The sequence below is a fragment of the Blennius ocellaris genome, assembly GCF_963422515.1.
Source record: "Blennius ocellaris genome assembly, contig: SCAFFOLD_58, whole genome shotgun sequence".
NCBI classification, from domain to species: Eukaryota; Metazoa; Chordata; class Actinopteri; order Blenniiformes; family Blenniidae; genus Blennius; species Blennius ocellaris.
In genome coordinates, this window is record NW_027661901.1 from 230,612 (window position 1) to 245,611 (window position 15,000).

Consider the following 15,000-nt stretch of genomic DNA (forward strand, 5'->3'; position numbering starts at 1 on the left):
GACTGACCGTCCTGAACAGTAAGACCGACCCTCCGGAACAGTAAGACCGACCCTCCTGATCGGTCAGACTGACCGTCCTGATTGGTCAGACTGACCGTCCTGATCGGTCAGACTGACCATCCTGATTAGTCAGACTGACCGTCCTGATTGGTCAGACTGACCGTCCTTATTGGTCAGACCGACCCTCCTGATCGGTCAGACTGACCGTCTTGATCGGTCAGACTGACCGTCCTGATTAGTCAGACTGACCGTCCTTATTGGTCAGCCTGACCGTCCTTATTGGTCAGACTGACCCTCCTGATCGGTCAGACTGACCGTCCTGAACAGTAAGACCGACCCTCCGGAACAGTAAGACCGACCCTCCTGATCGGTCAGACTGACCGTCCTGATTGGTCAGACTGACCGTCCTGATCGGTCAGACTGACCATCCTGATTAGTCAGACTGACCGTCCTGATTGGTCAGACTGACCGTCCTTATTGGTCAGACCGACCCTCCTGATCGGTCAGACTGACCGTCTTGATCGGTCAGACTGACCGTCCTGATTAGTCAGACTGACCGTCCTTATTGGTCAGACTGACCCTCCTGATCGGTCAGACTGACCGTCCTGAACAGTAAGACTGACCCTCCTGAACAGTAAGACCGACCCTCCTTATTGGTCAGACTGACCGTCCTGATCGGTCAGACTGACCGTCCTGATCGGTCAGACTGACCCTCCTGATTAGTCAGACTGACCGTCCTGATTGGTCAGACTGACCCTCCTGATCGGTCAGACTGACCGTCCTTATTGGTCAGACTGACCGTCCTTATTGGTCAGACTGACCCTCCTGATCGGTCAGACTGACCGTCCTGAACAGTAAGACTGACCCTCCTGAACAGTAAGACCGACCCTCCTTATTGGTCAGACTGACCGTCCTGATCGGTCAGCCTGACCGTCCTGATTGGTCAGACTGACCCTCCTGATCGGTCAGCCTGACCGTCCTGATTGGTCAGCCTGACCGTCCTGATTGGTCAGACTGACCGTCCTGATTGGTCAGCCTGACCGTCCTTATTGGTCAGACTGACCCTCCTGATCGGTCAGACTGACCGTCCTGAACAGTAAGACTGACCCTCCTGAACAGTAAGACCGACCCTCCTTATTGGTCAGACTGACCATCCTGATCGGTCAGCCTGACCGTCCTGATTGGTCAGACTGACCGACCTGAACCAGAGAGTGATAAGCTTAAGACCTGTCCTGCAAAGTGATAAAAACATGTTGGTGTGTGTTGCCGGACGCAGGCTTCGCCATTGGGATGCCGGTTTGTGAGTTCGAGATGATGAAGGACCCGGAGGTGCAGGACTTCCGGCGCTCCATACTGAGCGTGTGCAGAGAGGCTATGGAGGAGAGGGAGGGGGGCGGAGCCCACAGCCAGGCCCTCTACGTTTACCCCCCCAATGTGGAGTCCTGCCCCCAACTGCCCCAGCACATTTACAGCAAGCTTGACAAAGGTAAGGCATCTACCTCTCTCGGCCTGCCTGTCTCTCTGCCTGCCTGTCTGTCTGTCTGTGTTTTTCACTGTAGCTGTCTCACTGTACCCGTCTGTCTGCAGGACGGCTTATTGTGACGATCTGGGTGATTGTGTCTCCGTCAAACTCCAAACAGAAATACACTCTGAAGGTAATGAAGGACCACCAGACTCTAACATGTCTATTGTGTCAAATGTCTCAAATGTCTCTATTGTTTCTATTATAGCTATTGTCTAATCTAATGTCAATGTCTAGATTTTCTCTTCTAATTTCTTCAATGTCTCCAATGTCTCTATTGTTCCTTGTAATGTGTCTGGTGAAACAGTCTCTGATCCAGTCTGGTGAAACAGTCTCTGATCCAGTCTGGTGAAACAGTCTCTGATCCAGTCTGGTGAAACAGTCTCTGATCCAGTCTGGTGAAACAGTCTCTGAACCAGTCTGGTGAAACAGTCTCTGAACCAGTCTGGTGAAACAGTCTCTGATCCAGTCTGGTGAAACAGTCTGTGAACCAGTCTGGTGAAACAGTCTCTGATCCAGTCTGGTGAAACAGTCTCTGAACCAGTCTGGTGAAACAGTCTGTGAACCAGTCTGGTGAAACAGTCTGTGAACCAGTCTGGTGAAACAGTCTCTGAACCAGTCTGGTGAAACAGTCTCTGATCCAGTCTGGTGAAACAGTCTGTGAACCAGTCTGGTGAAACAGTCTCTGATCCAGTCTGGTGAAACAGTCTCTGAACCAGTCTGGTGAAACAGTCTCTGAACCAGTCTGGTGAAACAGTCTCTGAACCAGTCTGGTGAAACAGTCTCTGATCCAGTCTGGTGAAACAGTCTGTGAACCAGTCTGGTGAAACAGTCTCTGATCCAGTCTGGTGAAACAGTCTGTGAACCAGTCTGGTGAAACAGTCTCTGATCCAGTCTGGTGAAACAGTCTGTGAACCAGTCTGGTGAAACAGTCTGTGAACCACTGGTATCTAGTCTGTGTCCAGGTATTGATCAGGTGTTCTTGTCTCAGGTGAGTCACGACAGTTTACCAGAGCAGCTGATCGCCGAGTCCATCAGGAAGAAAAGCCGATCAATGCATCTTTCACCTCAACAACTGCACCTGTGTGTGCAGGAGTACCAGGGGCAGTACATCCTGAAGGTCTGTCTGTCTGTCTGTCTGTCTGTCTGTCTGTCTCTCTGTCTGTCTGTGTCTCTGTCTGTCTGTCTGTCTGCCTGTCTGCCTGTCTGTCTGTCTGCCTCGCTCTCTCATTCTCTCATTCTCTGTCTCTCTCTCTCATTCTCTCATTCTCTCTCTCTCTCTCTCTCTCTCTCTCTCTCTCTCTTTCTCTCTCTCTCTCTCTCAGGTGTGTGGATGTGATGAATACCTGTTGGAGAAGTTTCCTCTCAGTCAGTACAAGGTAACAACTTTCCTGCTTGAGACACAAGGTGGTCAAACCTCCACCTGCCTGCCTCCACCTGTCTGCCTCCACCTGTCCGATGCCTCCATCTACCTGCCTCCACCTGTCTGCCTCCACCTGTCTGATGCCTCCACCTGCCTGATGCCTCCACCTGCCTGCCTCCACCTGTCTGTCTCCACCTGCCTGCATCTACCTGTCTGATGTCTCCACCTGTCTGATGCCTCCACCTGTCTGTCTCCACCTGCCTGCATCGACCTGTCTGATGCCTCCACCTGTCTAATGTCTCCACCTGCATGCATCCACCTGCCTGATGCCTCTACCTGTCTGATGCCTCCACCTGCCTGATGCCTCCACCTTGTGCCCAGTACATCCGGTCGTGCATCACGGTGGGTCGTCTTCCTCACCTGATGCTGGTTTCCAGAGACAGTCTGTTCTCTCAGCTTCCTGCCTCGGGGTTCGTCACGCCCTCCTACAGGTGAGTGGGTGTACTGCAGCACTGGCCCTGGTCCTTCACTGGCCCTGGTCCTGCAGTAACCACAGACTGTTTCAGCCGGAGGACCCCCCAGCCGTCCCCGTGTCCCGGAGCAGCTGACGGGGGTCCTCCTTGCTCACTGTGGGCGTTCAACACTCTGCTGAGGGTCCGCCTGCTGTGTGCCACCTACGTCAACGTCAACATCCGGGACATCGACAAGGTGGGTCTGTAGACCACCGGGGCGGACTGTAGGGCTGTCTGTAGACCCGGGGGCAGACTGTAGGACTGTCTGTAGACCACCGGGGCGGACTGTAGGGCTGTCTGTAGACGGCCAGGGGCAGACTGTAGGGCTGTCTGTAGACTGCCAGGGGCAGACTGTAGGACTGTCTGTAGACCACCGGGGCGGACTGTAGGGCTGTCTGTAGACTGCCAGGGGCAGACTGTAGGGCTGTCTGTAGACTGCCAGGGGCAGACTGTAGGATTGTCTGTAGACCACCGGGGCGGACTGTAGGGCTGTCTGTAGACCACCGGGGCGGACTGTAGGGCTGTCTGTAGACTGCCAGGGGCAGACTGTAGGACTGTCTGTAGACCACTGGGGCGGACTGTAGGGCTGTCTGTAGACTGCCAGGGGCAGACTGTAGGACTGTCTGTAGACCACCAGGGCGGACTGTAGGACTGTCTGTAGACCACCGGGGCGGACTGTAGGGCTGCCTGTAGACTGCCAGGGGCAGACTGTAGGACTGTCTGTAGACCACCGGGGCGGACTGTAGGGCTGTCTGTAGACTGCCAGGGGCAGACTGTAGGGCTGTCTGTAGACTGCCAGGGGCAGACTGTAGGGCTGTCTGTAGACTGCCAGGGGCAGACTGTAGGATTGTCTGTAGACCACCGGGGCGGACTGTAGGGCTGTCTGTAGACCACCGGGGCGGACTGTAGGGCTGTCTGTAGACTGCCAGGGGCAGACTGTAGGACTGTCTGTAGACCACCGGGGCGGACTGTAGGGCTGTCTGTAGACTGCCAGGGGCAGACTGTAGGGCGGTCTGTAGGACTGTCTGTTAAGCTGTCTGGACACTGGTGCAGGTGGTCTGTAGGACTGTATGGAGACAACCAAGCTCAGAACAATGTGAGGACAGTGAGAGGACAGTTTATAGACAATGAAAGGACAGTCTAGAGACAGTGAGAGGACAGTTTATAGACAATGAAAGGACAGTCTAGAGACAGTTAGAGGACAGTTTATAGACAATGAAAGGACAGTCTAGAGACAGTTAGAGGACAGTTTATAGACAATGAAAGGACAGTCTAGAGACAGCTAGAGGACAGTTTATAGACAATGAAAAGACAGTCTAGAGACAGCTAGAGGACAGTTTATAGACAATGAAAAGACAGTCTAGAGACAGCTAGAGGACAGTTTATAGACAATGAAAAGACAGTCTAGAGACAGCTAGAGGACAGTTTATAGACAGACTTTTCTTCTGATTGTCTTCAGATCTACGTGAGGACAGGAATCTATCATGGCGGAGAACCGCTGTGTGACAATGTTCACACCCAACGGGTTCCCTGCTCCAACCCCCGGTAACACACACACACACACACACACACACACACACACACACACACACACACACACACACACACACACACACACACACACACACACACACTTGATCTGGTCCAGTTTTCCATGTTGGACTGAACAAGTCCTGTCTGTCTGCATCTGTCTGTCTGCTCGCCTGTCTGTCTGCTCGCCTGTCTGTCTGCTCACATGTCTGTCTGCTCACCTGTCTGTCTGCTCACATGTCTGTCTGCTCACCTGTCTGTCTGCTCCCATGTCTGTCTGCTCACCTGTCTGTCTGCTCGCCTGTCTGTCTGCTCACCTGTCTGTCTGCTCGCCCATCTGTCTGCTCGCCCGTCTGTCTGCTCACCTGTCTGTCTGCTCACCTGTCTGTCTGCAGGTGGAATGAGTGGCTCACCTATGACATCTACCTGGCTGACCTCCCTCGTTCAGCGAGACTCTGCCTGTCGATCTGCTCTGTGAAGGGAAGGAAAGGAGCCAAGGAGGTACTGATGAACGTGTCTGTCTGCTACCTGTCTGTCTGCTACCTGTCTGTCTGCTACCTGTCTGTCTGCTACCTGTCTATCTGCTCCCCGTCTGTCCACTCACCTGTCTGTCTGCTACCTGTCTGTCTGCTAGCGGTTGGTCTGCTACCTGTCTATCTGCTCCCCGTCTGTCCACTCACCTGTCTATCTGCTAGCGGTTGGTCTGCTACCTGTCTATCTGCTCCCCGTCTGTCCACTCACCTGTCTATCTGCTAGCGGTTGGTCTGCTACCTGTCTGTCTGCTACTGGTTGATCTGCTACCTGTCTGTCTGCTAGCGGTTGGTCTGCTACCTGTCTGTCTGCTACCTGTCCATCTGCTACCTGTCTATCTGCTACCCGTCTGTCCACTCACCTGTCTGTCTGCTACCTGTCTATCTGCTACCCGTCTGTCCACTCACCTGTCTATCTGCTAGCGGTTGGTCTGCTACCTGTCTGTCTGCTACCCGTCTGTCCACTCACCTGTCTATCTGCTAGCGTTTGGTCCACTCACCTGTCTATCTGCTAGTGGTTGGCCTGCTACCTGTCTGTCTGCTACCTGTCCATCTGCTACCGGTTGGTCTGCTACCTGTCTATCTGCTACCTGTCTGTCTGCTACCTGTCTGTCTGCTACCTGTCTATCTGCTACCTGTCTGTCTGCTACCTGTCTATCTGCTACCCGTCTGTCCACTCACCTGTCCATCTGCTACCGGTTGATCTGCTACCTGTCCATCTGCTACCTGTCTGTCTGCTACCTGTCTGTCTGCTACTGGTTGATCTGCTACCCGTCTGTCCACTCACCTGTCTATCTGCTAGCGGTTGGTCTGCTACCTGTCTATCTGCTACCTGTCTGTCTGCTACCTGTCTGTCTGCTACCGGTTGATCTGCTACCTGTCCATCTGCTACCTGTCTATCTGCTACCCGTCTGTCCACTCACCTGTCTATCTGCTAGTGGTTGGTCTGCTACCTGTCTGTCTGCTACCTGTCTGTCTGCTACCGGTTGATCTGCTACCTGTCCATCTGCTACCTGTCTATCTGCTACCCGTCTGTCCACTCACCTGTCTATCTGCTAGCGGTGGTCTACTACCTGTCTGTCTGCTACTGGTTGATCTGCTACCTGTCTGTCTGCTACCTGTCTGACTGCTACCGGTTGATCTGCTACCTGTCTATCTGCTACCCGTCTGTCCACTCACCTGTCTATCTGCTAGCGGTTGGTCTGCTACCTGTCTATCTGCTACCTGTCTGTCTGCTACCTGTCTGTCTGCTACCTGTCCGTCTGCTACCTGTCCATCTGCTACCGGTTGATCTGCTACCTGTCTATCTGCTACCTGTCTGTCTGCTACCTGTCTGTCTGCTACCTGTCCGTCTGCTACCTGTCCATCTGCTACCTGTCTGTCTGTTACCTGTCTGTCTGCTACCTGTCTATCTGCTACCCGTCTGTCCACTCACCTGTCTATCTGCTAGCGGTTGGTCTGCTACCTGTCTATCTGCTACCTGTCTGTCTGCTACCTGTCTGTCTGCTACCTGTCTATCTGCTACCTGTCTGTCTGCTACCTGTCCGTCTGCTACCTGTCCATCTGCTACCTGTCTGTCTGCTACCTGTCTGTCTGCTACCTGTCTATCTGCTACCCGTCTGTCCACTCACCTGTCCATCTGCTACCGGTTGATCTGCTACCTGTCTATCTGCTACCTGTCTGTCTGCTACCTGTCTGTCTGCTACCTGTCTATCTGCTACCTGTCTGTCTGCTACCTGTCCGTCTGCTACCTGTCTATCTGCTACCCGTCTGTCCACTCACCTGTCTATCTGCTACCTGTCTGTCTGCTACCTGTCTGTCTGCTACCTGTCTATCTGCTACCTGTCCGTCTGCTACCTGTCTATCTGCTACCCGTCTGTCCACTCACCTGTCTATCTGCTACCTGTCTGTCTGCTACCTGTCCGTCTGCTACCTGTCTATCTGCTACCCGCCTGTCCACTCACCTGTCTATCTGCTAGCGGTTGGTCTGCTACCTGTCTATCTGCTACCTGTCTGTCTGCTACCTGTCTATCTGCTACCCGTCTGTCCACTCACCTGTCCATCTGCTACCGGTTGATCTGCTACCTGTCCATCTGCTACCTGTCTGTCTGCTACCTGTCTGTCTGCTACTGGTTGATCTGCTACCCGTCTGTCCACTCACCTGTCTATCTGCTAGCGGTTGGTCTGCCACCTGTCTGTCTGCTACCTGTCTGTCTGCTACCTGTCTATCTGCTACCCGCCTGTCCACTCACCTGTCTATCTGCTAGCGGTTGGTCTGCTACCTGTCTATCTGCTACCTGTCTGTCTGCTACCTGTCTATCTGCTACCCGTCTGTCCACTCACCTGTCTATCTGCTAGTGGTTGGTCTGCTACCTGTCTGTCTGCTGCTGGTTGATCTGCTACCTGTCTGTCTGCTACCTGTCTGTCTGCTACCGGTTGATCTGCTACCTGTCCATCTGCTACCTGTCTATCTGCTACCCGTCTGTCCACTCACCTGTCTATCTGCTAGCGGTGGTCTACCACCTGTCTGTCTGCTACTGGTTGATCTGCTACCTGTCTGTCTGCTACCTGTCTGACTGCTACCGGTTGATCTGCTACCTGTCTATCTGCTACCTGTCTGTCTGCTACCTGTCTGTCTCTCAGGAGCACTGCCCCCTGGCCTGGGGAAACGTCAACCTGTTTGACTACCAGGACGTTCTGGTCTCAGGGAAAGTGGCGTTGAGTCTGTGGCCGGTTCCTCACGGCCTGGAAGACCTGCTCAACCCCATCGGAGTCGCTGGTTCAAATCCCAACAAGGTTTGACTGTCTGTCCTACTGACTCCCGAGTCCCGACTCCCGAGTCCCGACTCCCGAGTACTGACTCCCGACTCCTGACTCCTGCCGGTGTTGTGGTCTGCAGGAGACCCCCTGTGTGGAGCTGGAGTTCTCCTGGTTCAACCAGACCGTCGTGTTTCCAGATGAGCAGCAGATAGAAGAACACAACAACTGGAGCCTGAGCCGGGAGCTGGGCTACAACTACTGCCCTGGCCTGGTAGCGTATACCCTCTTATATACAACTACTGCCCTGGCCTGGTAGCGTATACCCTCTTATATACAACTACTGCCCTGGCCTGGTAGCGTATACCCTCTTATATACAACTACTGCCCTGGCCTGGTAGCGTATACCCTCTTATATACAACTACTGCCCTGGCCTGGTAGCGTATACCCTCTTATATACAACTACTGCCCTGGCCTGGTAACGTATACCCTCTTATATACAACTACTGCCCTGGCCTGGTAACGTATACCCTCTTATATACAACTACTGCCCTGGCCTGGTAGCGTATACCCTCTTATATACAACTACTGCCCTGGCCTGGTAGCGTATACCCTCTTATATACAACTACTGCCCTGGCCTGGTAACGTATACCCGTAACGTATACCCTCTTATATACAACTACTGCCCTGGCCTGGTAGCGTATACCCTCTTATATACAACTACTGCCCTGGCCTGGTAGCGTATACCCTCTTATATACAACTACTGCCCTGGCCTGGTAGCGTATACCCTCTTATATACAACTACTGCCCTGGCCTGGTAACGTATACCCTCTTATATACAACTACTGCCCTGGCCTGGTAGCGTATACCCTCTTATATACAACTACTGCCCTGGCCTGGTAGCGTATACCCTCTTATATACAACTACTGCCCTGGCCTGGTAACGTATACCCTCTTATATACAACTACTGCCCTGGCCTGGTAGCGTATACCCTCTTATATACAACTACTGCCCTGGCCTGGTAGCGTATACCCTCTTATATACAACTACTGCCCTGGCCTGGTAGCGTATACCCTCTTATATACAACTACTGCCCTGGCCTGGTAGCGTATACCCTCTTATATACAACTACTGCCCTGGCCTGGTAACGTATACCCTCTTATATACAACTACTGCCCTGGCCTGGTAGCGTATACCCTCTTATATACAACTACTGCCCTGGCCTGGTAGCGTATACCCTCTTATATACAACTACTGCCCTGGCCTGGTAACGTATACCCTCTTATATATATATATATATATATAGCCCTACTGAGCTCTAGTGAATCATCACTGCGTCAAAATGTTGCATATCGAGGAGCCTGAGTGGTTCCCATGTTAATCCTTACCGCCCTCACCCTCCACCCCCTCCCTCTCCCTCCACCCCCTCCCTCACCCTCCACCCCCTCCCTCACCCTCCACCCCCTCCCTCCACCCCCTCCCTCACCCTCCACCCCCTCCCTCACCCTCCACCCCCTCCCTCCACCCCCTCCCTCACCCTCCACCCCCTCCCTCTCCCTCCACCCCCTCCCTCACCCTCCACCCCCTCCCTCCACCCCCTCCCTCACCCTCCACCCCCTCCCTCTCCCTCCACCCCCTCCCTCACCCTCCACCCCCTCCCTTACCCTCCACCCCCTCCCTCACCCTCCACCCCCTCCCTCCACCCCCTCCCTCACCCTCCACCCCCTCCCTCACCCTCCACCCCCTCCCTCACCCTCCACCCCCTCCCTCTCCCTCCACCCCCTCCCTCCACCCCCTCCCTCACCCTCCACCCCCTCCCTCACCCCCCTCCCTCACCCTCCACCCCCTCCCTCACCCTCCACCCCCTCCCTCACCCCCCCTCCCTCACCCTCCACCCCCTCCCTCACCCTCCACCCCCTCCCTCCACCCCCTCCCTTACCCACCACCCCCTCCCTCCACCCCCTCCCTCTCCCTCCACCCCCTCCCTCCACCCCCTCCCTCACCCTCCACCCCCTCCCTCCACCCCCTCCCTCACCCTCCACCCCCTCCCTCACCCACCACCCCCTCCCTCACCCTCCACCCCCTCCCTCACCCCCCCTCCCTCACCCTCCACCCCCTCCCTCCACCCCCTCCCTCACCCCCCTCCCCCCCCAGAGCAGCCGTCTGGCCTGTGACAGCAGCGTTTCAGCAGCAGACGTGGAGCAGCTCCGCTCCCTCTGCTCCAGAGACCCTCTGTACGAGCTCTCGGAGCAGGAGAAGGACTTCCTGTGGAGACACAGGTGAGGGGTGGGGCTTAATGTATAAACCAGGTGAGGGGAGGGGCTTAATGCAGTCACAGGTGAGGGGCGGGACTTAATGTACAGACACGCGTGAGGGCCAGAGTTTCCTGTGGAGACACACATGAGGTGGCTTCAACGTAGAAACACAGGTGAGGGGAGGGGCTTAATGTATAAACCAGGGGAGGGGAGGGGCTTAATGCAGTCACAGGTGAGGGGAGGGGCTTAACAGAGACACAGGTGAGGGGAGGGGCTTAACAGAAACACAGGTGAGGGGAGGGGCTTAACAGAGACACAGGTGAGGGGAGGGGCTTAACTGAGACTCAGGTGAGTGGCAGAGCTTCATGTAGAGATACCAGGTGGGGCTTATGGTAAGCCCACAGGTAAGGGGTGGAGCTTGATATGGAGCCAGATGTGATGTTACTGTCCACACCTGTCTCAATTGTCTCTGATTTAGTCTGCTTCTTATTCTGGTCCCTGCTGGTTCCTGTTGGTCCCTGCTGGTTCCTGTTGGTCCCTGCTGGTCTCTGCTGGTCCCTGCTGGTCCCTGTTGGTCCCTGCTGGTTCCTGTTGGTCCCTGCTGGTCTCTGCTGGTCCCTGCTGGTCCCTGCTGGTCCCTGTTGGTCCCTGCTGGTTCCTGTTGGTCCCTGCTGGTCTCTGCTGGTCCCTGCTGGTCCCTGTCTGTCTCTTCTGGTCTATGCCTTGCAGACATTACTGCGTGAACATCCCGGAGTCTCTTCCTAAGCTGCTTCTTTCAGTGAAGTGGAACTCCAGAGACGAAGTGTCGCAGGTACAGAACAGTCCAGTTGGGGGGGGGGGGGGGGGGGTTGAGGAGGGCTCCACTGACCAGGGTGTCCCTCTTCTGTCCTTTCCAGATGTACTGCTTGTTGAAGGAGTGGCCCCTGATGGAACCTGAGTCGGCCCTGGAGCTGCTGGACTGTAACTTCCCCGACCCCATGGTCCGAGAGTTGGCGCTGCGCTGCCTCGTCCAGGGTCTGACGGACGACAAGCTGTCCCAGTACCTGCTGCAGCTGGTCCAGGTGAGCTCTGGTCCTGGTTCACCTGTTCACCTGGACTGGCTCTGGGTCTGCTCTGGTTCAGCAGGTTCACCTTGTTTACAGGTGTTGAAGTACGAGATGTACCTGGACAACCCTTTGGCTCGTTTCCTTATCAAGAAAGCTCTGACCAATCAGAGGATAGGACACTTCTTCTTCTGGCACCTGAAGTACATGAACACACACACACACACACACACACACACACACACACACACCACACACACACACACACACACACACACACACACACACACACACACACACACACACACACACTCACCTGTCCTGTCTCAACAGGTCGGAGATGCACAACAAAACGGTGTCTCGCCGGTTCGGCCTGCTGCTGGAGGCGTTCTGCAGAGCCTGTGGGATGTACCTGAAACACCTGAATCGCCAGGTGAACCAGGCGGTCCTGTGATTGGTGCTGCTCACAGGCTGCCACCTGACTCTAACTGTGTGTGTGTGTGTGTGTGTGTGTGTGTGTGTGTGTGTGTGTGTGTGTGTGTGTGTGTGTGTGTGTGTGTGTGTGTGTGTGTGTGTGTGTGTGTGTGTGTGTGTGTGTGTGTGTGTGTGTGTGTGTGTGTGTGTGTGTGTGTGTGTGTGTGTGTGTGTGTGCAGGTGGAGGCGATGGATAAACTAGTGAACCTCACCGACACGTTAAAGCAGGAGAAGAAGGATGAAACACAGAAAGTATGTGAATGTGACAGAACGCTGCTCTGTGATTGGTTGACAGTGTCTTGATGCTCTCACTGCTTCTCAGACACAGATGAAGTTCCTGGTTGAACACATGTCCCGTCCAGATTACATGGAAGCTTTGCAAGGATTTGTTTCTCCTCTGAACCCCGTCCATCAGCTGGGAAACCTCAGGTAGCATCACAACTCGGTTAGTGTCTCGACTCAGGTAGTGTCTCGACTCAGGTAGTGTCTCGACTCAGGTAGCATCACAACTCGGTTAGTGTCTCGACTCAGGTAGTGTCTCGACTCAGGTAGTGTCTCGACTCAGGTAGTGTCTCGACTCAGGGAGTGTCTCGACTCAGGTAGCATCACAACTCGGTTAGTGTCTCGACTCAGGTAGTGTCTCGACTCAGGTAGTGTCTCGACTCAGGTAGTGTCTCGACTCAGGTAGTGTCTCGACTCAGGGAGTGTCTCGACTCAGGTAGTGTCTCGACTCAGGTAGCATCACAACTCGGTTAGTGTCTCGACTCAGGGAGTGTCTCGACTCAGGTAGTGTCTCGACTCAGGGAGTGTCTCGACTCAGGTAGTGTCTCGACTCAGGTAGCATCACAACTCGGTTAGTGTCTCGACTCAGGTAGTGTCTCGACTCAGGTAGTGTCTCGACTCAGGTAGTGTCTCGACTCAGGTAGTGTCTCGACTCAGGTAGCATCACAACTCGGTTAGTGTCTCGACTCAGGTAGTGTCTCGACTCAGGTAGTGTCTCGACTCAGGGAGTGTCTCGACTCAGGTAGTGTCTCGACTCAGGTAGTGTCTCGACTCAGGGAGTGTCTCGACTCAGGTAGTGTCTCGACTCAGGTAGTGTCTCGACTCAGGTAGCATCACAACTCGGTTAGTGTCTCGACTCAGGGAGTGTCTCGACTCAGGTAGTGTCTCGACTCAGGTAGTGTCTCGACTCAGGTAGTGTCTCGACTCAGGTAGTGTCTCGACTCAGGTAGTGTCTCGACTCAGGTAGCATCACAACTCGGTTAGTGTCTCGACTCAGGTAGTGTCTCGACTCAGGTAGTGTCTCGACTCAGGTAGTGTCTCGACTCAGGTAGCATCACAACTCGGTTAGTGTCTCGACTCAGGTAGTGTCTCGACTCAGGTAGCATCACAACTCGGTTAGTGTCTCGACTCAGGTAGTGTCTCGACTCAGGTAGTGTCTCGACTCAGGTAGTGTCTCGACTTAAAGAGTCTGGTGTGAGGTGAACAGTGTCTATGTGTGTGTGTGTGTGTGTGTGTGTGTGTGTGTGTGTGTGTGTGTGTGTGTGTGTGTGTGTGTGTGTGTGTGTGTGTGTGTGTGTGTGTGTGTGTGAGCAGGCTGGAGGAGTGCAGGATCATGTCCTCAGCGAAGCGCCCCCTGTGGCTGAACTGGGAAAACCCTGACATCATGTCTGAGCTGCTCTTTACCAACAATGAGATCATCTTCAAGAACGGAGACGGTAACCGAGTCACACACACGCCCACCTGTCCTTGAGCAAGGCACTGAGCCCACACTGCCCCCAGTGGACGGACTGGGTCCTGCGCTGGTGTGGTAATGGGTGATAGACTAGCAGGGTGGAACCCGTCCCCCCCCCCCCGCCGGGCCAGGAGACGTCTCAGCATCGTGGTTCCTATAGGGTCCATATGGTCACAATACTATTATTATTGTTATTATTGTTGTTATTATTATTGTTATTGGAGTAGTCAATGTGCTGGTTAATGGGCTGGTTAATGGGCTGGTTAACGAGCTGGTAAACGGGCTGGTTAATGGGCTGGTTAATGGGCTGGTTAACGAGCTGGTTAACGGGCTGGTTAACGGGCTGGTTAATGGGCTGGTTAACGGGCTGGTTAATGGGCTGGTTAACGGGCTGGTTAACGGGCTGGTTAACGGGCTGGTTAATGGGCTGGTTAATGGGCTGGTTAATGGGCTGGTTAACGGGCTGGTTAACGGGCTGGTTAATGGGCTGGTTAACGGGCTGGTTTATGGGCTGGTTAATGGGCTGGTTAACGGGCTGGTTAACGGGCTGGTTAATGGGCTGGTTAATGGGCTGGTTAACGAGCTGGTTAACGGGCTGGTTAACGGGCTGGTTAATGGGCTGGTTAACGGGCTGGTTAACGGGCTGGTTAACGGGCTGGTTAATGGGCTGGTTAATGGGCTGGTTAACGAGCTGGTTAACGGGCTGGTTAATGGGCTGGTTAACGGGCTGGTTTATGGGCTGGTTAATGGGCTGGTTAACGGGCTGGTTAACGGGCTGGTTAATGGGCTGGTTAATGGGCTGGTTAACGAGCTGGTAAACGGGCTGGTAAACGGGCTGGTTTATGGGCTGGTTAATGGGCTGGTTAACGAGCTGGTTAATGGGCTGGTTAACGGGCTGGTTTATGGGCTGGTTAATGGGCTGGTTAACGAGCTGGTTAATGGGCTGGTTAATGGGCTGGTTAATGGGCTGGTTAACGAGCTGGTTAACGGGCTGGTTAATGGGCTGGTTAACGGGCTGGTTTATGGGCTGGTTAATGGGCTGGTTAACGGGCTGGTTAACGGGCTGGTTAATGGGCTGGTTAATGGGCTGGTTAACGAGCTGGTAAACGGGCTGGTAAACGGGCTGGTCTATGGGCTGGTTAATGGGCTGGTTAACGAGCTGGTTAATGGGCTGGTTAACGGGCTGGTTTATGGGCTGGTTAATGGGCTGGTTAACGAGCTGGTTAATGGGCTGGTTAATGGGCTGGTTAATGGGCTAGTTAATGGGCTGGTTAA

At 54.3% G+C, this 15,000-nt stretch overlaps 1 protein-coding gene across 1 annotated transcript in view; it reads left to right on the forward strand.

The window, feature by feature from the left end:
- Window positions 1-15,000, forward strand: part of LOC308148646 (phosphatidylinositol 4,5-bisphosphate 3-kinase catalytic subunit alpha isoform) — a 26,438-nt gene that overhangs the window by 7,270 nt on the left and 4,168 nt on the right. Inside the window, exons 5-22 of the mRNA XM_080522143.1 lie at window positions 1,277-1,486; window positions 1,588-1,655; window positions 2,514-2,642; window positions 2,848-2,901; window positions 3,267-3,376; window positions 3,452-3,593; window positions 4,857-4,942; window positions 5,323-5,428; window positions 8,101-8,253; window positions 8,357-8,488; window positions 10,373-10,497; window positions 11,203-11,284; window positions 11,370-11,534; window positions 11,616-11,719; window positions 11,850-11,949; window positions 12,171-12,242; window positions 12,313-12,419; window positions 13,587-13,708. Of these exons, the coding sequence (XP_080378269.1) occupies window positions 1,277-1,486; window positions 1,588-1,655; window positions 2,514-2,642; window positions 2,848-2,901; window positions 3,267-3,376; window positions 3,452-3,593; window positions 4,857-4,942; window positions 5,323-5,428; window positions 8,101-8,253; window positions 8,357-8,488; window positions 10,373-10,497; window positions 11,203-11,284; window positions 11,370-11,534; window positions 11,616-11,719; window positions 11,850-11,949; window positions 12,171-12,242; window positions 12,313-12,419; window positions 13,587-13,708 (2,067 nt within the window). The remainder of the gene's footprint in view (window positions 1-1,276; window positions 1,487-1,587; window positions 1,656-2,513; window positions 2,643-2,847; window positions 2,902-3,266; window positions 3,377-3,451; window positions 3,594-4,856; window positions 4,943-5,322; window positions 5,429-8,100; window positions 8,254-8,356; window positions 8,489-10,372; window positions 10,498-11,202; window positions 11,285-11,369; window positions 11,535-11,615; window positions 11,720-11,849; window positions 11,950-12,170; window positions 12,243-12,312; window positions 12,420-13,586; window positions 13,709-15,000) is intronic.